A 22808-nucleotide genomic window follows, 5' to 3' on the forward strand; every position below is an offset into this window, starting at 1 on the left:
ATAGCAAAATACACAACAAAATTTACCATTTTAAGAATTTAAAATGTACAATTCTTGGCATAAAGTTCATGCGCAGCATTCTACAACCATTGCCACTGTTCTAGTTCCACAACTTTGTCATCAATCAAAAAAAAAAAAAAAATACCATAGGGCTCGGTGCCCATAGCTCAGTGGTTAGCGCGCCAGCAGATTCGAACCCAGCCCGGGCCTGCAAAAACAACAATGACAACTATAACAAAAAAAAAAAAAAAGAGAGAGAGAGAGAAAGAAAAGAAAATCCTATATTGATCGCATTAAGGTATACAGCTATGATTTAATAATAAATAAATTTTAAAAAAATAAATAAAATAAAAAGAAAATCCTATATGGTTTAAGCAGTCACTCTTCATTCTCCCATCCTCCCCTCCCCAGCCCCTGAACTACTCGTCCACTCTCTGTCCCTGTAGATTTACCTTTTGGGGGCCTTTTGTATAAATGGAATCATATAACAGGTGACCTTTTGTGTCTGGCTTCTTTCACGGAGCATAATGTTTGCCAGGTCCATCCATGCAGTAGCATGAATCAGAACTTCATTCCTTTTTATAGTTAAATCACACTTTACTGAATCAAGGGACCATATTTAATAGAGTAATCTATTCTATCATGATGGTTTTTGATTTAAATAATCTCAAGTACATTTTTATTTAACAAGGATGAAAACAATTTTGGTCATTGTATTTGACAACCAAAGTAGGGGCCAGGCACAGTGGCTCATGCCTGTAATCCTAGCACTCTGGGAGGCCAAGGTGGGTGGATTGCCTGGGCTCAGGAGTTCAAGACCAGCCTGAGCAACAGTGAGACCCATCTCTACTAAAAATAGAAAAACTAGCTAAGTGTTGTGGCAGGCACCTGTAGTCCCAGATACTTGGGAGGCTGAGGCAAGAGAAGCTCTGGAGCTCAAGAATTTGAGGTTGCTGTGAGCTATAATGCCATGGCACTCTACCCAGGTGGACAGAGTGAAACTATCTCAAAAAAAAAAAAAAAAAAAAAAAGAAAGAAAGAAAGAAAAAGAAAAGAAAACTAAAGTATGGGTCGCTCTATTTGACTTTTGTGCCTTGACATTAATACAATAATAGAAGGCTAGGCCTCTATGTTGATTCTTGAATCAATTACTCAACTTCTTTATGCAACAGCCTCAATGTCTTAGGACTATATACCATGGAAAACATTGGTTTCAACAATAGACAATTGCCAATATGTGGCTATTTTAGTCCATACAATAGCAATTGTATGATTGAAGCTAATATTTACTTCTGCATTGGGCTCAATAGCGAATGTAACTTTTTAAAAATAAAAAAATGATGCTTGGGTCATAGTGGACATCTATTAGATGTGAGTTCCCTTAGCCTTATGTTTCATTAAAATTAGGCAACAGGGATAATTCTCAGATGAAGGAACTTTACCAAGATCATGTGGCGAAGGATGCCTCTAGATCCCAGTACCTTTCTAAACAGGTTCTCCATCTCACTTCTAATTTCTGCAGAACTGTGTCCCATGGCTCCCTTTCTGATAAAAGAAGGCAGAGGATCCTACATTATAAAGAACCTATAAGATGAGGCAGATGATAAAGTCAAAATTTTATCTTAAGCCAAGGTCTCATCTCTACCCTGCCCAGTCAGATCACAGGTTCCCAACAAGAAGCTGAAACTCAGGTTGTAGGGACATAGGAGAGTAGTGTGTGCGCGTGCACACTTGCCTGTTCACATGCCCACGTGCCTTTAATGTGAACAGCAATGGTATTATTGATCATTTTAGAACTGTCAATGGCTTTTCTTCACCTTATTAAAATAGATAATTGATGAACTCATCATAGACCTGACATTTGATTTGACCACCACTTCATCTTCCATACTGTGCTCAAAGCTCTGTATTAACAACGAGGTTTATGTGCTTTGATGGCCAGCCTTTTAAAAGATTCCCTGGAAATGTGCTCAGTAAGAACACAGAGTTGGTAGTTCTGGTCTGGTGACTAAATCAAACTCATTAATTTATGGTCATAACAGGCTTTTGACTATGTCCATAATTTGCATTCCATCCTTGAATTAGCAAAAATATTGCATATCTGGGAGGATAAAGATGGAAAACAGCTGTTACAAGGTTTGCATTATGTTGCCAGTAATCAGATAAAATTTTCTTTTCTTCTAGTCTCCCAAATCAGCATTTATTAGTGCTGCAAAAAAGGCAAGATTAAAGTCCAATCCAGTCAAAGTGCGCTTCTCTGAGGAAGTCATCATCAACGGCCAAGTGTCGGTGAGTTTTCAATCACGTGTTTTGTGACAGAGCCCCACTGCAATGGCCAATCCAGAGTTGGTTGTTGGTGTTTGCAAAAGTGTTGAACATCAGGACGGTAAAGGGCTTGAGAGATCATCAGATTGTGGCCAAATACCCTCTAACGTGGCCAGAATGTGTGACAGCCCAGTATTTCCCAGAATGCTTCCAGGATTAGAGACCTCACTGCTTTGCAAAGTAGTTCATTTGATTTGGGATCACTGACATTGCCTCATTCATACTGAGCAAAATAGGTCTCTTTGAACCTTTCACCTAGTCCTTTCCATTCTACCAACAAAGCATTCTTCTGTAAAATAGCCCTTTATGTATTTTGAGAAACTTACTGTTTCCCCTGAGTTTTTCCTTATGCAAAAAACAATCTTTCAGCTAATGGAAATGGCAAAAAATTCAAATGATGGAAAGGTTTTGTGAGTGTAACCAGAACTGAAGAAATAGCACCTGGATCTCCATAGATAGGTCTTGACAGAAATCATGATTGCTCAGGCATTTAATTGATCTTCAATATGAATAATGCAAAACATCAAAAGGATGTTTTATTTTCAACTTTTTAAAAAAAAAAAAAAAAGTCTAGTGGAGCATTTTTCATTTTTAGAAAGCTGTCATCCAGGGCTCTAAATTTGTTTGGACCTTTGGAATGCCGCAATTTATCATTAAGGTTTGGTATTGCTGGTGATGTTTAAATAACTTGACTAGGGTAAAATCTCATCCATGGTGTGTTGGTTGTTGGTCACAAACTCTTCTCTAGGTTGATCCTGGACCTGAAGGTGAAGATGTAGGCCTATACATCCTGGGCCAGGCTCTCATAGCCCAAGTATTGTCTAATCAAAATCTACTTCCTTAGGGCTGGCCCACATGGGGTCCAGGTAGTTGTGTGGCTGATCTAAGTATTGCGTTGCCCATGGGAAAGGGCCGATGGCTGTCACAGTGCTGGCCTGTGAACATGGTCTGCTCTTCTCACTTCAGTGGGTACTCATCATGCAGAATAAGGGTTACTGTACATTAGTGATTAGCACAAGACTGTCCCAGTTGAAAGGTAAATGGTTCCACGCACAGAGAAATCAACATGTCACAGAAAGTCATCTGAAACTTACCTTTTCTGCCTTGTAGCTTCCAAGTATGAGATACGGACAGTCAGGCAGTTTGTGTATTTTTAGAGAAAACTATGATTCCAGAAGCTGCTATAGCAGTGTCAGTTTGTCCCTGGATAGAGCAGGGCTCCTGTGAGGCAGATGACATGTGAGGACTACTCTGAGGCCTAGGCATCTCCTGCAGCCTCTCTGCCTCACCACAGGCCCGTGGGTGGAAGGGACGTTCAGTCATGTGTATGCCCTTCAGCTTTTGTGACCATCTTCATTTACTGGCACCATTCCTTCTGGACTCAGATCTACACTTATTCAATGAATAAGGTGATGGGAAAGCTATGTGAGAAGTCCATGCAGAAAGGTGGGGCAGGAAATTCAGGAAAGAAAGAGGAAGTGATGGGCAGGGAGTCCATCATGGAAATACTTCGGGATGGAATTCTCTCAGACTAACTGAACGACACTGGCAAATTCCAGAACATTCCATCTTCAGTTCTGTCATCTCTAAAACAAGAGATGTCTGCTTTCCTGATTGCTGAGTTGCACTCAACTCCTGAGCCTTTTGTGACCAACTACATGTGAATAACTCAGTTCACTCCCAGGACTCATGAAATTCATTCAGACATGCCCTCTTCCTCCCCCCTCCCTTCCCTCATTACTCACTACCTCCAATTAAAGAAAAACTTCGAAGGAATATTGTTTACTTTCGGTCATGCTTCAAGCTTGCATCTTTTGAGTCATTTCTAAGTTGTAATTTGATCACTATATACTTAATGTTTTTATGCTTTTAACATGCTAAGCCAGTCTTCATATTGTCTCTTTGAGTTTGAAGGCCATTTGTAAGTGGGCTAAAAAGAGGTTCACAACATAACTTTGCACCTGAAGCTTAGTGATGCTGGTGGATCACGGTCATGACCAGTGCCAAGTGCCAACAGCATTGCATCAAACAGCATCATTGTTGCTCTTGGTTCTGCTCACGATGTCCTGCTTTGCTAAACTCTGGGCTTTTAGGTTCCAAACACTGAAGCTTAATTACAAAGGAATGATTCCTGTAATCATGTTTTTGGATGGGGACTCTTGAGGGGTTTTTTTATATATATAAATAAAAGGGCATCTGATTTTTTGATGATAAAATGCCTTTTACTTGAATGAGTCTTTTGTAGCGGGAAAAGAATTTTTCCCTGAGCAACTTAACTCAGATATCACCAAAGGAACACCTTGGTTGTCTTTAGAGAGTTCAGTTGTTTTTAAGTTGTGATTAGAATAGACATGTGCTTCTACTTCAAAGAGAAGAATTCTAATTTGACTGACTGATATCCCCACATCCTTTTTGTTGTTGTTAAACAGGAAACTGTTAAGGACAACTCACTTCTGTTTATGCCAAATGTTTTGAAAGTCTATCTGGAAAATGGACAGACCAAATCATTTCGCTTTGACTGCAGCACCTCCATAAAGGTAGGATGACCTTCTACACTCTGTCCCTGGACACTGCCACATATGGCAAGACACACTTTGAGCCATTTTGTAGCAGCCCCTCCTTTCAGAACTAGCCTTTTATTGGTTGCTTCCATCGAAGGTAGTGTGTGAATACTTAAAAACAAACCAAAACAAAAAAACTTCTAAAAGAAATTCTGCTAGTTATTTCCCCCTTAGCGTTGCAAAATGCTAGCAATGAAGAAACATTAGGGCTAGTCATTTTAATGCATCTGCAGATAGATTAATTTAAATGGTGTGACTGTCACCAACGCTTGGCACCCTGCCCAAAGCCAGCATGATTTCTCAGCAATGTCAGGCGCCCAGAAGATTAAGATGTTAGCTTTTAATTGAATATCTGCTACTTTGGTCTCCAGCAAAAACAGAGGGTAGAATCTTGTAAAGGTAACATTTACTTTGAATTGCTGCCACCAATTTCATAGAAATGACGCATCAGAAGGCAGAAATGAGGTATGCTTCTTAGGAGGGGTGAAGAGGAAGAATCAGCAAGCATTCAATTCTTTCAGAGCCACAGGTGAGTTTTACATAATAGGTATTATAGCAAGGCATATGGTCCCCTCCCATGCTTCCTTCCTGGAAAAGAAAAGTGCAGAGTCTCTTTTTTATTGGACAAAAGTGTGTTCAGAAATTGATTGCTCCCTAAAGCTTCATCAGCCTAAAATAGGCTTTCTTCAAATGGCACAATAAAAAAGATTTTATGGAGGTAAAAAAAAAAAAAAAGTACCTAGTCATGATCTGTACGATACTCTATCAAAAGAGTATCAAGTCTGTGTTAAAAATGTCTATTAGTAGACAGCCCTAATTCTTACTTTTTAATTAATCAGCAGAGGCCTCACATACAGAAGTGTTTCTGCAAAGGCCTGCTCTGTATTCTACTGTCATGATACCAGCAAGCAGCTTGTTTTGAATTGCTACAAGTACGTGGTAATTTAGTGGGTCAAAGGACAGACAGTATTTTTTTAGTAGATTGATCCTGGAGCATTAAATCCTCCTTAAATCATTCTAGATGAAATATTAACTTTCTTTGTAGAAGACTGTGAATTTTAAATGGTGATGACCGGAAAAGTCCTTTTCCTCTTTTTCCTATTGAATATCAATTTCTGGTAAGATGTTAGTGTAATTATTGACCGTCTAACCCAGAGATAAGCCAGCTTTTTGTGGCATGAGTGAAATCGTAAATATTTAGGCTTTGGGGGCTATTCGACCTGTTACAACTCTGACACAGCATCACGAAAGCAGCTATAGAGGAAGGAGTTGGGGAAGTCCTTAAGACAACTCTCAAGTTCAGGAATTCACTTGCAGAACTCACAGAAGTCAGCCATTTGTTATAGTTGCAGCATGTTATAGCCCAAGGATACAGAATGGAAGCAGCAGGGGCAGAAGGCACACAGGCGGACCCAGGATTTGTGCTTAATTCTCCCAGAACTGACATGCAACCTTATACACACAGCACTGCCAGCCAGGAAGGTTCACCTGAGTCTTGGTGTCCACAGCTTTTATTGGGGGGTTGCCATATCGACACCAGTGACCACCTGCATGGCTGCCCTTAAGTCTCCAGCCCCCCGCCAGAGTTGGAGCTGAACCATATGGCCCAAGGTTCCCATCGTATGTTAATTGTTAGCATAGACTATCTGGCCTGGCCCAAGGCTCCCAAGTAAACAAAACCACTCCTAGCAGGAGTGATATTCCAAGGACTTAGAGCAGTGTTTTTCAACCATTTTTTATCTCACAGCACACTTGAACCTCTAGTTAAACTTCCTCAGCACACTTAAATTATGTTGATCAAAAAAAAAAAAAAGTTAAAAAAAGAATATACTGTGCTTTGAACTTCCTTCAAAAACAATTAATGATCTTTAAAAATTTTTGCAGCCCACCTAAGATCGTCTCACAGCACACCAGCGTGAGACAGCACCCTGGTTAAAAAATCTCTGGCTTAGAGGTTACATCCCAAGAGTGGAAGCGAAGGGCCAGATCTTTCTGGAGGCAGGGTTCATTTGTTACTGCGTAGACAAGATGTAAGCAAATGGGCAGGGCAGGCTGGACCTCCAGCTCGCAGTCGGAGCCCCCTGAACTAACCCAGACAGCTACATGATTATAACTTTGACACTGTGGCCTTGTTCTGTGTTACCAACTGGTCAGCTCCTTGTCACTGGACAACATACCCTACTGAAAGATACAGGTAAAGACTTGAATATGTTTCTTAAAAATAAATTGAAGAAATCCCTGTTAATTCCCTCTGGCCTCTTTACTATAGGGATCTGCATGAGATTAAGTTTGATCTCCTTGAGGATTTCAGGTGATAAAGAGTTCACATCAAATCCAAGTTATCTTATCTTGTACCTAACAGCCCCATTATTACAATAGACACTCGCTGGTGGGTGTAAAATAGAAATGGTATAACACACTGTTTGATAAAAATGGCCAAAATTCTTGCTACCGAATTACAATAGAGAAAACTATTGCTATTGACTTTCCAGCGTCCTCCCAGAAGGTTAGGGAAAATAGTCTATAACGTACACGTTGCCACACAAAGGCTTGTTTTCTCTTTCCTGAGCCTTGAGTGAAAATAATGCAGAGAATCTTTTTCCGAAATTCAACATAGTCACAGCATTTCTATTGACTAATAAGGGGGGAGCAGGTAGATATGGGGATCTTTGATTTAATGGGGCCTGAAGAAACTGACAAAGGACCGCAGAGAAGGACCAAAACATCAGAAAAGTCGGTGAAAGAAAACTCTGTGTATGGCAGGGTTTCTCTTTCTTGGCATTTGTGAGATTTGGGGACCAGATTATTCTCTGCTGTGAGGCTATTCTGTGCATGGCAAGATGTTTAGCAGTATCCCTACTATACACTTCACGCCAGTAGCATTCCCAACTCCACTGCAACAACCAAAAATGCCTCCAGAAATTTCCAAATGTTGTCATGGGGAAAATTCCCCCAGGTTAAGAACCACTGCTCTACTGGATTTTTAGCATCTGAGTGTAAATTATCTCAAAGAGGTATCCTTTACTAGTTTTCAAGTACATGGACAAAGTAAAAGGTTGAAGAATTCGTTTTGTGTTTTGCAGTAAATCTGTGTGTCTGTCTATGGAATACTTTTCTGATCATAGATGCTTAATCCTATAAGAGATTGCTGACAAAGCTTGCTCTTTCCACCTTCCCTAAAGATGTGGAATGAAAGCTAATGTATGCATACTGTTGCAGGGCTCTAATTCTGCACCAACACCGCTCTGTGTGCTGTAATAAATGTTTTCTACGTATGAACTCATTTAATCCTTATATCCATTCCAAGACATGCGTTATTATCCCAAGTTTACACAGAGAGAAATTAAGGTACTTAGAGATTTAAAGATTTGACCAAGGCTGCACAGCTAATTAGCAGTGGGGTTGGAATTAGAAGCCAGACTGCTTTTGGAGCCCCCATTCCTCACCGCTCCCACACTACTCTTTCAGGAAGGTAGAACGAGGCTCAGCGAACACCTTTTATAAAAGGCAGAGAGCAAATATTCTAGGCTTTATGAGCCACGTAGCCTCTGTTGTCAACCACTCAACTCTGCAGCACACAAGCAGCTGGTAGACTGTAGATAAATAAAGGGCCATGACCATGCCCCAGTAAAACTTTATTTTCAAAAACAGAGGGTGAACTAGATCTGGCATGCCGGCCATATTTTGCCAACCCTTGGAGTAGACCACTTTCACAGATGGTTTAAGTAACAGTCCATTCAGAAGAAAGAATTGAACTGAGTACATTATACAATCTACTGATAACCTTTCTTTTCTAAGAACTTACGTGGTAAGTAAGTTCCTCCTCCAGCTACTTACCAAGTTAACTCTCTGTTTTGAACTCCATAAAACTTTGGGGTGGTTGAGAAAGCCAGGAGGAGGGCAAGAGAAGGCAGGCCTTATTTCTATATCTTTTTGGACCTATGGAGGATTACATTTTAGAATCAAGCGAAGCTCCAAAATTTCCAGATCTGAAGCCTACACGTGTTCTATTTTTCTGACCATGGTAGACTCCACAAGAGGGTAGCCTCAGTTTTGATCTCATCATGTCACTGTTCCCTCTGTAAGGATGTCATCTTAACCCTTCAAGAGAAGCTCTCCATCAAAGGCATCGAACACTTCTCCCTCATGCTGGAGCAGAGGACGGAAGGGGCTGGAACGAAGCTACTGTTGCTTCACGAACAGGAGACTCTAACTCAGGTCTGTGAAATTACACCCTCAAGCGTGGGGGTTGCTGGTAAGAGCAGAGGTTGCCCAGTTCCAGACTTCTCCCTCGCTCTAATACTTTAAATGTATCGATTGTATCCTTACAAAAGGGACTGCTGGCCTTCAGAACGGATTTGACACCTCAAGGCGATGTTTCCCTTTCTGCCAGTCTTTCACAGATTGTCCATTGGTCTCACAACCAGATTTGTCATTCACAGACTCGGCAGCTACTCACTGGGAATGGAGCTCTGTAGAATTATACTTTAATTGCAATGACTTCTTCACCTGCCTGGGCCACTGATCTCTTGAAACCATTAAAAAGAAATAGTTACTGAGATTATTAAAATTAATCTGAAATCATATTTAGTTGTTTGAAATTCAGGGTACAGACTTAAAACTATTTTTGGAAGCCTGAAATCCCTGCCCCAGTCCTGCTCACTATAAATATGTGATCCACCAATGTATCCCAGTTCTTGGTTACCAAGATGCCGCCCCCATCTGTTCCTTGGGGGAGACAAACAGGCTGCTCGGCTGCTGAATTCAGAGCAACACCCTGAATTTTTCTGTTGAATGTTTAAGAGATTTCAACAAATTCCTCTTCCATAGGAGAGGAATCTTCAGGGATGAGAAAACTTCAGGGAAAAGGGCATGAGGGGACACCAGGAGAAGTGTCAAGATGCCGCCAGCTGGAGAGAGTGGCAGAAAGTGTTGTCACACTAAAGCAATTCTTGGTTGTTGTATAATTAAAAGCTGGTGTCCCACACATCGGGTCCTGCAGAGATCTCCGATCCTCTTAATTCAGTCCAACTCGAAGTAATTAATTAGCAGTTTGCTGTGTTGGTTTATATTCCTCTATCTAAATTTGACCTATCATTTCTATCAAGTTTACATCCGCCTACAGATATTTTCAATCATTTCTACTGATTGTTTATTTTAACCTGTGCCAAAACACTCTTGGAACAAGATGACTTATTTTATGCTTCATTACAGGGGAACAGCCCCTGTTATACAGAATCTCTGATGTGAAAGGTCAGTGTCTGGGTCTGACTTGCCCCCAGAAGCAGAACTTAAGGATTTGGATGCATGTGGTTTATTTGGGATGAGATCTCAGGACATACTGGCAGAGGAATGGGAAAAGGAGAAGGGGAAAATTGGGAGGCCAGTGAAGAATGTGTCATCAAGCCAGTTTCCACTGTGGACAGAGCTTGGTAGGGCTTTGTAGACCAGTCACAGAGGTGTCCTACTAATGGGGAGGGAGCTGGGGCGTCTGTCCACCAACACACTGTCTGTTATGGTAGATGGGCAGCTCCCTGGTTATTCAGGGTGTGAGCCTTGTGCTGTCAGAGGGTCACCGGTATTTGCAGTAAATAGCCTTCAGCTTGTAGCAGTCAGTGCCAAGGGCATATGGGCCTACAGCCAATTACTATGAGTCTAACAACCCCCCCCATACACAGCTTTTAGATCTTTCCAGTTATACTCTCTAAACTTTTATCTAAAGCTTTATGCTGATTTAAGTGGACAAAGAGTCTTTAAAAGTCTCTTCTGATTCTAGGTAACCTAAACGCGTTCTAATTTCTAAATTTCTCCTGCAATGCGTGAAGGAAGCAAAAACTTCTAAGAGTGATTCTTGCCTTATCTTATTATTACAAACAGAGCTAAAAGTCAAGTGCTAAAACCCAAGTATTATCTCTAGAAAAGATTGATTTAAGTATCCCGAAACAAACCAGCTATATGCCTTTGAAATCAATGTCCATGAAAAATCAATTACATAATATTTATAGGTATGATGAAAGGGGGAAGAAGTATGAGAACTTTATAATATGTACAATAACTAAAAATTATTTTAAAGCGTTTAATTTTGATGAAAACCCCCATAGGCACTTTTAAGCAACTACCTGAATTTCTGGTAGTTTGATACTGAATGTATGTCTAGAAAATATCACTATTTACATTGTACTTAAAGCTTTTAAGAAATTACTAGTTTTGGTGGTTGGGTGTGGTGGCTCATACCTATAATCCTAGCACACTGGGAGGCCAACACGGGTGGATTGCCTGAGCCAGAGCGAGACCTCGTCTCTAAAAATTGCCAGGCATTGTGGCAGGCACCTGTAGTCCCAGCTACTTGGGAGGCTGAGGTAAGAGGATTGCTTGAGCCCAAGAGTTTGAAGTGGCTGTGAGCTGTGATGCCATGGCACTCTACAGAGGGGGACAAAGTGAGATTCTGTTTAAGAAAGAAAAGAAATTGGTTTTAGAGAGTCTTATTCAAATAAAAGTAGAACCAAGGCGGCTTATAAAAAAATCCAAGAAAGATTTTAACCAATAACAGGAGTGGGAGAGCCTATGATTCCTGACTTTTAGCACTCATTCTGGCAAAATAGCCCATGAAGTCAGTGTGAAACACAGCACTGCAGGCCTCAGGTTCCCATTTCCTTCTTCCTGGTTGATCTGGTTTATTTCCCTATCAGTCAGTGATAAGCAGCCCAGAGCCCCAAGGGTCACAAGTCCGCTCCACCTTGCAGCGATGACCCTGGCCAGGAAGCTGGCGTGACTGCTTTTCAGTATGCCCAGTTATTTAAAACTAGGGTGTCTTTTCCCTTTGGTATTCTATTCAACAAAGTTAGCAATGTAAACTGTAAATATCTACACACATACCCCATGAGAGTCAATAAAACTATTTCTTATTTTGAATTTTTAAATTACAGCTCACAAATACTGTTATTTTGCCAGATTTGTTCCCTGCATAAAAGTAGTTAAACTGAACTATGTAGGTACATGCTGCATGGTTTTAGTTTTTTTTTTTTGTTTGTTTTGTTTTTTTTTTTTGGTTGACTCCTCTATGAGAAATCAATAACCTTTGCCTTCTTTAGTGGAGTCCCCTATGTCTTTCATTCATTCAACTGTTTATAAAGTAGCTACTATTATTATTACTTTTTGATTCCCTTTTGTTGCAAAAGGAATTAAGAAACTAACGTCTAGTCATTGATACATAGTAGGCTGGATAAAAAGAAAAACCAATATGATCCATGGTCCCCAACACTGAAGAACCTGTGGTATATTCTAAGCAACTATGGACACTTTGAACAGTGTCCCGCTAGGAGACATCTGGGATAGCTTAGACACTTGTAGAATCCAGACGTAGTGTGGGGGCCAAAACTTCTTCCTGTTTTCCGATGCGCTATCCTCCAAGGTTGACACCATTATGCTTTCATTGCTACAGTCTGGAGTCTAATTTGCAAAAAAAAAAAAAAAAAAAAGGCACAGCCATGATATGCATCAATAAACGGTAGTGGACACCTCTCTGCTCCCTGTTTGGATCCGCTGTTGTACTCGCCAGCCTAGATTTGGTTGCTGTCACTAGCAGTAGCCAGTCTACAGAGCTTCTTCCAAGGACCACGCTCAGACCACTAAAGCTGGCCATGTCCACATCGGGAAATTCATGTTCCCTGGGACAGCCCTAAACCAATGACTTGTCATTGCTCCTTTGGCTCAGTGTCAACTCCGTGGTGTAACTGACGCTCCAGGGTCGCCTGCAGGATCAGGCTGTGACAACCCTCTGCTGGGCTTCTCTGGGATGGTACCCTTGCTTACCTTCCTCTCCTTCCCTGACCTGCTTCTCCCAACCACTTGCTGGCCTTTCCTGGGAGCTCTTCCCTAATAAGTCCCTAGCTCACGAACCCTCATCTCAGGTCTGCTCCTAGGGAGCCCAACCTAAGTTCCAAGGTTATGTGCCATTTTCAAGGATGAGTATCTATTATAAATGCTCAAGAACTTCCACTGCTTCTCGCCTTGGTGTCCAAAGAAAGTTGACTTTGCTTCACTGTTCCTCAGCCATTCCTCAGGTAGCACTGATAGAATCTTGTGTGACTGGTCTGCTCTTCTAGGTGACGCAGAGGCCCAGCTCCCATAAGATGAGGTGTCTTTTCCGAATTAGCTTCGTCCCAAAGGATCCAATTGACCTTTTAAGGAGAGATCCAGTTGCTTTTGAGTATCTCTATGTTCAGGTATGTGAACATATGGGCATGTTTTATATTAATATTGGGGGATACATTAACTTTGGGGTTTTTTTCTGACTTCTTTCATTTGGAATCTTCTCTTTGTTCCCCACCCCAAGCTCAGTGAACTATGAAATGGTTCTCTGGTGCTCTTTTTATTTTTACATTTGATTTTGAAATAATTTCACACTTCCAAAAAAGTTGCAAGAGTAGCTGTCGATGCCCTTCACACGGATTCACCAATTGTTAACATTTACTTTATCTTTAGTGTGTGTACGTGTTTGCTCTCCCTCTCCATGCAAATACACACACGTTTATAATTTTTTTCTAAACGATATGGTCAACTAAACTAAAATCATTCTGATTCACTCCTAAATACTTCCTAGTGCTGTCTTATTGTAAGGCTTCCTAATACTGTCCTAGGGCAGTGCAGCGCCTGTGGCTCAAAGGAGTAGGGCACTGGCCCCATATACCAGAGGTGGCGGGTTCAAGCCCAGGCCAAAATCTGCAAAAAAAAAAAAAAAAAAAAAAAAAGAAAGAAAGAGAGACAAGAGTCTCCCCATTAAAAAAAAAAAAAAAAAAAAAAACTTCAGTACACATTTTCTAACAAAAAGACATTTTCTTACATGATTACTGTATAATTAACAAAATTAGGGAATTTAACATTGATACAGTGACATTATCTCATCTGTAGTCCATATCCAAAGTATGCCTATTGTCCCTAAAATGTCCTTTATATCGGTTATGATTTTTTTTTTCTGGAACAAAATCCACCGCGGGACTCCTCTTTGCATTTAGTTGTCCTGTCTCTTTAGTCTTCTTAAATGTAGAACTTTCCTCAGCCTTTGACTTAACCTTTAGCATTTTGAGGAGTAATGACCGATTGTTTTGTAGAAATGGCTTTCTCACGTTGCGTTTCTCTGATGTCTTCTCAGGATTAGATTGAGGTCGCACATTTTGAAAAGAACAACATGAGTGCCTTTATGTCCTCAGTGTATCACATCAAAGGCACATGATATCAGTTTGTCCCCTTTATGACAAGGTAAACTTGGATTACAAAAGGAAAAGTAGTAGCATTTGGATGGATAAATTTGGAAGACTTGGCCTTAGCCAAGGATCAATCAGTAATTTGTGGAGAGTAACTTTCCACAAATTAACTCTCTTTTTTTTTTTTTTTTAGAGACAGAGTCTCACTTTATGGCCCTCGGTAGAGTGCCGTGGCCTCACACAGCTCACAGCAACCTCCAACTCCTGGGCCTAAGCGATTCTCTTGCCTCAGCCTCCCGAGTAGCTGGGATCACAGGCGCCCACCACAACGCCCGTCTATTCTTTGGTTGCAGTTTGGCCGGGGCCGGGCTTGAACCCGCCACCCTCGGTATATGGGGCCGGCGCCTTACCGACTGAGCCACAGGCGCCGCCCCAAAACTGGTATTTTTTTTTTTTTTTTTTTTTTTTGGTTTTTGGCCGGGGCTGGATTTGAACCCACCACCTCCAGCATATGGGACCAGCGCCCTACCCCTTGAGCCACAGGCGCTGCCCAATTAACTGTCTTATAATCTTGGACCTCTCCAAACTTTCACCCACTAGTTTTAGTACTGACTGATGAGTCTCACTTGAATCTATTTTTATTATAATGGTTGGAAAAATATTTTTCTAATTTCATTATTTCTTTTTATTTTATAACATTAATTGGCATGATACTATAAAGGAAGTATTTTTCCCTTCTTTATTTACTTTACTCATTAATTTATTTGGTGCTTAAATTGTTCTGAAAATTATGATATTCATTATAGTGGAATTATTAATTTCAAGATGATAAAACTTTAAGAGAATAGTATCTTTGTCTAGATTGTCTGTACCTCATATTTCATTGTGGAATATAATTTCCAGACAAAGCTTCCAGGAATGAGGATCTGGAGCAGGTTTTCCTGAAAGGAATTTATCCAATTTGATGTTTAGGAGATGGCCTATATTTTTATATAATTACTTACTCTTAGTGTCACTTAAATTTCCAATATAATCATATTAAATAGTAAGAACCCACTTACATGAATTGCTTAGGCATCTAGCAGTAGAAATACTCAAAGAGGCTGTAAACCTGAATGCAACCTCTCTCCCTGAAAAATGCAGAAAAAGACAAAGGTGAGGAGGGAAAAAAGCATGTTCTCTTTGGCCTGGGATACCTGTATATGGCAAAGATTTGCTGGAGCCATATATAAAATATTAAAAGCCAGGAAGTAGGAAAAAGACAATAAACATTTGTTCACTCCGGGTAGTTGATAACACTAGTATTTGTTTTACTATTCTCAGTACTTCCTTATATATGTCAAAGCTTTTTAATCTTTAAAATTTGGGTTAAAAAAACTAAATAGAAGATAAAAGAGAGCTGTAGATAAGATAGATCCCAAAGGTTAGGAATGGTGATGTAAATTAAAGTTGCAATAAGCTTTGGAGATCAGAAATGAAGTCAGAGAGGAAAGAAGCAGAACATACTAGAATATTCTAGAAGATGAGGGCACTCAGGATGAGGCCACTTAAACCTTCCTCACCTTGATGGTCTTTGGAGGAGACTGGTGTTTTACAGCTCAGCAAAAGAATAGATGTTCACAAAGAGAACCCTACACTATGCCCCTGGGGAAAGCCAAATCCTGCTTGTTATCCCCTGTTTATCGAGTATAGAAATATAACTGTGTTCAATGAAGTTTTCCATCCCAAACGGTAAATCTGTCATGTTTTGGCCTTTTTAATGTTAAAATTTGGTCACCCGGACCTTCACTTATCAACAATATCTCCTGGTCCCCAACAGGCCAAGTAAGCCCCATAGGACTGCATTCAACAAGGACCCTGGTTCTCAGCTGGTCCTTTACTGCATCTTCTCCACATTGGTGCGGAGACCAACCCAGGGCTTTGCCACTACAGCTGTGTGCAATAATTGTTAGTTGTGAATAAATAGTTACAGGTGCTAGTCAGTCCGTGGCGGTGGATGCTGAGGTGTAGTCCGTGGCGGCACACTCACCCCAGTAATGGTGCTTCTTTAAACCCATTTACTCTGCTTCTGGTTAAACATCACAAGCATGTTGCGTCTAAAAAAGAACAACGTGGTTGCATTTGTCTTGGGTAGGGGAGACCTTTCAAGTAGACAAGTAGTGATGCTAAATACAGTTCTGCTTAAAGTGACTTTTCTCTAATGTAGCACACTTTAGGGAGAACTTTCTTAGTCAAAGACACACTTTTATACCTGTGAGATTGTCCTCAGAACATGAAAACTTGTCTGGAAATCTTGCCCAAGGACTAGAAGGAAAACACTGATCTTGTTTCTGCTTTCCTGCCTCAGGTGTTGCCTGGGTGGTGGATTAGCCACCTCTTCCAAGAGTGGCCAGAGGAGAAAGATGGAAAGCCATGTATGGTGGGTGATAGAGACCAAAATAAAGCCACTGTCATCTTATACATCCTCCACCGAAATAGCAAATGGGGGTTTCTTTGCCTCAGACTCCCTACTTGGAAATTTCTTGTATCCCAGAATGTCCAGTGCTGTGTATCCAGAATAACATATCTAATATAAACCAATAGATCTGCAAATGGGACCTGTATGCCCATGTTGACTTTATGATCCTAAAACAAAATGCAATAAAATTAGCCTAGAGAACAAAAGAGTAAGCAGATGTATCACTTCACAAAGACAAAGTCAGTTTAACTTAGTGGGTTCCTAACAAGCAGAGTCGCCAATGACCAGATGAACCATGATGATGAAAACAGGTTTCAATCATGTTGATATCCATTCATCTCCTCATCCCTAATGGGCCGTGAGGTATTTCACAGATCTTAGCATCTATATTAACAGTAAGCTCTAATAATCCAGACTGCTGTAATTCATAATTACAATGGGCTATTTGGACATTTACCTGTGCACTGGCTATTAAGAAAAAGATTGTTATGCCAATTAGTAAACAGAATAAGACCCAAGAGGCTCCAAAATGTTCTCGGATACTTTACTAGTATTGGTTTCCTTTTGAGCATCTAATATGTTCACTGTAAATGAACTTTTTTGTGGGATTAAAGTGGAGCCTGTTGGGACCTGTATTTAGCAAAACAGTAACTGCCATTTGCTTGTGTAAAGCTGTATTTGAAGTAATGTAGTTAAGAGTAATAAACAGTACCAAATACTGTGTATAGATATAAAAAACTTATTCTCCAAGATCAGTCTAAACTAATTATATAATGTAATTAAGTAACTAATCACCTTGTCAAAAAATTCACCCAGAAGTCTAGTTAAATACAGGGTAAAGCAGAGATAGGAACTACAGTCCCAGCTATAACTCTTAGGAGGAGTAATAGGGAGGGCTCATTTTTATGAAGTACATTCCATTTTATAAAATGTACTTACAGGCATCATGGCCCGTGTGTTTGCTGTTAAGTCTAAAGTTAGTTGCCATTGCAAGTTAACCCATTTTTCAAAGCAAACAGACTCGGGAGATGGAATGCCATATCCAAAGTCATTTTATTAGTAGTTGACAGAGCCTAGCATCAAACCTGGAGCTTTTGCCTCTAAATTCTGTGCTAAAATCCTACTTCAATCCATCATGCAACAGTACTGAAGAAAGTTACCAAAATGATTTTTCAGAAAATTGATTCTTCAAGTGCCTGCACGTGACACTATGCCAATGGCTTCCTCACCCCCACTTCTCAACCCGTTGGAGCCCATACGGACAATCTGAGCACTTGGAAATATAGAGTTGAGGGGGAAGCTGCCCCTTTGCCCTTGGAAATATGCTGAGAAATCAACTCACAAAAGGCAAAATAATTGGGAAAAGGCATACAAAATTATTAACATGTGCCTGGGAGCCCTCAATGGGGTACAGAAGCTTAAATACCATCTTGAGATTCCAGAAAGAATGGGGGCTCAGAGCACGGCGAAAATGAGGTTGTACTGTTAAACTGGGTTGAGTGGCAAGACAAGTTATGGGAGGGAGGGCAGAGAACACTTGGCTGGCAAAGGTGGTCTCATTATGTAGATGAAACCTCATGTATACTAGCCCTCAGAGCGAACAGGAATAAATGTTTTGTTTAGACCTTTAAAGCTGTCAGACTGTCACTTAATCTGTCCTAGATCTGAACAGAGAAAGAACTGACTTCAATACAGATTTTCTGCAGATCCAACTTTTTCCATAAAAGACAACTTTACAGGACTACTTCTATTTACTGGCTCTGTGACAACCATCTCAAAATATGTCCGTATATTTTGGGATAAAATATAATTTCATTTCCTTCAGAAATAACTGGCAAACCCAAGACTAGCTAAACAAAATGGCAGCCTGGAATGGTTCTAGGAGGCTGCCCTAACTCAGACCACCCAGTCTCTTGCCTCCTGAAAGACCCATGTCCAGCAAGGGGTGCTATGTAATACAGATAGGTTTAAGATTTTAAGGAGAAGCAGCAAAGGTGGAAGGCAATATTAGGGATGGATGCAAGAGAGAATGTGACTTTACCCTTGGCAGTGAAGGGATGGGCTGAGACATGGACACAGCTTGTGTAAATGTTCACAGTGCAAACGTCGTATACAGAAGGCATCCAGGGGTACATGTTCCAGTGTTAGTCAAATCAATATAGGAAGCAATAGAAAGGTGCTTCTCTTGGAAAGGAAGCAAACAAACCCTGACATAGTTTTTCATTTGAAATCTTCCTGGGACAAGGCAAAGAATAAAGAAAAGAAGAAAGGGGCTAAATCTCATTCTCCAGCCTAAGAATCCAGCTTCCCATAACAAAAATAAGTAAACTCACATGTCAAATACGCCTAAGCAATGCAGTGTTTTCCAGCGGCTCTCCTGACCGGTGAGTGGGGACACTGCTCTACAGAGATCTCTGGGCTTAAGCAGGGCTTCACACTTGATAACACTCTCAGCCACTCTTTAATGTGATCCTCACAGCAAACACTGCGGGATCATAGTCCCCATTCAGGGGTCCTCAAACTACGGCCTGCGGGCCACATGCGACAGTGTGATTGTATTTGTTCCCGTTTTGTTTTTTTACTTCTAAATAAGATATGTGCAGTGTGCATAGGAATTTGTTCATAGTTCTTTTTTTAAACTATAGTCTGGCCCTCCAACGGTCTGAGGGACAGTGAATTGGCCCCCTGTTTAAAAAGTTTGAGGACCTCTGTACAAACTAAGCCTGAGAGTGGTGGAATGACTCCCACAACTCATGCATTAGTTCAACAACGCATTTGCCATGGAAATGAACCGGGAGCTGGCTACCTTTACCAGTATACCAGTGCACTGTCACAAAGTGCTCACTATGTATCTCATCTGATCTTTGAACCACTCCATTGAGGTAATTAGCATGAATCCCCATTGCACAGATGAGTAAACTAAGGCTGCAAGAGTTAAATGATCTAGAGTTATGTACACAGGGGGCCATCGGCAAATCCAGGACACCAGTGCAGTGGGTGAGTGCAGAGCTGCTGGCCTCAAGTGCCTTGCTTACTTACGCTGCTTCCTTGAAGCTGCTCTGATGGCGACAAGGAGAAGAGTGATGCTGGATGATGCCAGTAGTTAACATGCGAGAGTGTCACACCTTACCAGGAGAGTGCTAAGGGCTTTACATTGTATGCTCATTTGACCCTCCCCACTCCCTGTGAACAGGGAACAACCTTATCTTCTATTTACAGAAAAGGAAACTGAGGCACAGTTAAGGAACTTGCCTGTGGCCACACCCCCTTTGAAGTGAAGGAATGAGTTTTGAAGCCAGGACTCCACCCTGGCAGCCTCCCTCCAGAAGCCACATTATGCTGTCAATACTTGTGTGTGTTAGACGGCGGCACCTGTGTTTGGAAATTTCATACCTAAATTCCTAATTATTTTTACAAAAAGCTAAATATTTAAATAGCAGCTCGTCGATGAATGTTAAATGCTTTGTGTGGTCTCTGTGTTTGTGCGTGCGATTAAATACTGACTCGGTTCCAAGCAGCGCGGTGGAAACGTTTCCACATTTAGCCTCCTTGCCTGCGAAGCGAAGGTTGCAGCACTTGGGGGAAATGCCTAGCACCTGTTCCTCTCATTCTTTGACAAGCTACGCCCCCTGCTGGTCTCTCCTCAGAGCTGTAACGATGTCGTTCAGGAGCGATTTGGGCCAGAGCTGAAATATGACATAGCCCTGCGGCTGGCGGCCTTGCAAATGTACATCGCCACCGTCACCACCAAGCAAACGCAGAAAATCTCCCTCAAATACATCGAGTAAGTGTTGACTTCCGTGCCATTTCGGAGACAGAGATGCTGCCTCTTTAACGCCCGGGTATATTTTTGATTTTTGTCTCTATTTTCACAGTTGTTCTTGTTTGTGGCAGAGCATTCACTAACGAAAGGCAAAATGTATGAGTATCATGTTCCTTTCTGATAGAAGAGATCCATTTCTTACATAAGCCATCTTTAGAGCAGTGTAGTTTAAATGGGGCTCATAATTAAAATGAAGTGGACATTTAAGGGTTCCTGAAGGTCCTTGTGTGCAGCCAGCTCTAATATCAGCGCTCTTTCCATATTAACTTAATTCTTACAACATCCATGAGATTAGTAGGATTTGGACTCACTTGACAAGCAAACTGAGGCACATGATGATGAAGTAGCCTGCTCAAGTGGCATAGCTATTAACTAGGGGACTCAAGATTCAAGCCTAGGTGGCAGGACGCCCCATTGTGCTGTAGTTTGAGTGATGGGCTGAGGCCCGTGTTTGGAAACACACATAATGCCGTGGGTCCCTTCCCATGTACAACTAATTAAAACCTCACCTTCCAAAGATGCTTCCCATGGGCTGCCTATTAAGCCTTCCTAAATTCCACAGTACCAGGTTGACCCACCAGGGGGCAAAATGACTTTTCCTAACAGCGCCGTGAGCCTGTGTTGGGGAAGATTTGAGTTCCAACTTGCTGACTTCAGTGCCACTGTTCTGGCAACTCTGAGTTCACCTGTCGATGCCTAGGGACAAACCCTCACACGCAATTTAAGAACCACAGACCTCTGAGTCTCGGTCCACTCCTCTGAGATAGCTTCTCTCTTTTTCTCTTGGCACACACGTGCAGTGCCTATAGCCTAAGAGATTCAACTCCGAGATCTCGTGCTCATCTGGACGCATTCACACCCTCTCCCTTTTTGCAGCTCTTAGGGGCAAGTGAAACCGGCTGCCATTTGAAAAGGTGGCCTGCACCACTGGAGAGGACTTTCGGGCAATTAAAATGTATTTCTTTCCCTACTATCTGTGTCCACAATTTACCAAGCTGAACACTGTATAATTAATAACCTGAGATAACTAACTTGACTAAGAATATTGCAAATTCCTTCTCCCCTCAAATATTCATTGAGCATTTTATATAGTATCCATGTTGGGCCAGTAGAAAATGCTAACGTATAAATTATAATCCTGTGTTGTGATTGTAAAGATAGGATGTAAAGAATACAAGGTAGCCCATCAGGCGTGCCAGACCATGGGTAAAGACAGTGAGTGTGAGTTGAGGAAGGAGAAGAGAACACAGTGAGCCCGGGAAGCACCGTCTTCACTAGTGAAGAATCTCAACAGTTAAGTAAAGGGACGTTGTCTTCCTACTCTTCTGTAGAGAGGACCTGCAGCAGGAGAAATAACCAGAATCTTCTTGAAGGTCTTCACATAATTTAGAAGATACCAGTTGGGCATGTAACCAAGGATAGCTTTCTAGGATAGGTTTTCTATTCTAGGGTGGATTTTCTAGAATTCAAAATATGGAAGTTTCTTAGAATAGGGTTATAGTCATTGCTAAGGAAACGGGCTCTTGGCAAAAATATATTAACCTAGTTCCACTTGTTGTTTTCTTGTATCTGCACACCCATGAGTGGTGTCTACATCTCCCCATCAATGCCAGACACACTTAGAGGAGGCCAGACTCCCCCCCAGACTCACAGTCCACACCAGCAGCACCTCACTCCCCAACCAAGACCTGTTGATGGAGTTAGACATGAACTAGCTGGGGCAAAAGAGAACTGTGTTTGCTTAGAGAAACAGCCGTCAGGGAGAAGGAGGGACAGGAAGGAGGGTTCAGTGGCACGAAGGAGTGTCATCCATCCTTCGAGAAGAGAGAAAGATGGAGTGTGAGCAGACAGGGAGATAGAATGGGAATCAAAGGGATGGAGAGAAACTGGTATTGAAAATTAGACACTCAAATGTATGAGTGAATTTTAAGACACTCACAAATGGATTGGACAAAGTGTCTCCTCAGTTTCCACTGGCCCCAAATGCCTCCTTAGCTTTTTCTCAAGAGAGTAAGAAATGTTTCTTTTTAAATGCAAACATATGCATTAATGATCAAATAGTGTGTTTCCTGATTGTAAATTAAAAGTTACTTCCCTAATTGGGGACTTGTCTCCATTCCCTGCCTTAGCAAGGGTTCATTTGTTCCAATAAACATCAGAGCGCCATTTTACCTTAGATAACAAATCATCACAAGGATGTGAAATTAAAGACATGTTCTTTATTGCAGAAAAGAATGGGGATTAGAGACTTTTCTACCCTCTGCTGTGCTGCAAAGCATGAAAGAGAAGAACATAAAGAAAGCACTTTCACACCTTGTCAAAGCAAATCAAAACTTGGTACCACCGGGTAAAAAGGTATCGCATTTGCATCTTAATAGAAAATTATGAAGAAAAAGGCTTGCATGCATTTTTAAAAATGTTTTAAAATTAGCTTGTGA

At 41.2% G+C, this 22808-nt stretch overlaps 1 protein-coding gene across 1 annotated transcript in view; it reads left to right on the plus strand.

Annotated features, from left to right (window-relative positions):
- Positions 1-22808, plus strand: part of FRMPD4 (FERM and PDZ domain containing 4) — a 597878-nt gene that overhangs the window by 556513 nt on the left and 18557 nt on the right. Inside the window, exons 6-11 of the mRNA XM_053580630.1 lie at positions 2185-2289; positions 4755-4862; positions 8973-9104; positions 12992-13111; positions 20195-20331; positions 22599-22725. Of these exons, the coding sequence (XP_053436605.1) occupies positions 2185-2289; positions 4755-4862; positions 8973-9104; positions 12992-13111; positions 20195-20331; positions 22599-22725 (729 nt within the window). The remainder of the gene's footprint in view (positions 1-2184; positions 2290-4754; positions 4863-8972; positions 9105-12991; positions 13112-20194; positions 20332-22598; positions 22726-22808) is intronic.

The sequence above is a fragment of the Nycticebus coucang genome, chromosome X (assembly GCF_027406575.1).
Source record: "Nycticebus coucang isolate mNycCou1 chromosome X, mNycCou1.pri, whole genome shotgun sequence".
NCBI lineage: Eukaryota > Metazoa > Chordata > Mammalia > Primates > Lorisidae > Nycticebus > Nycticebus coucang.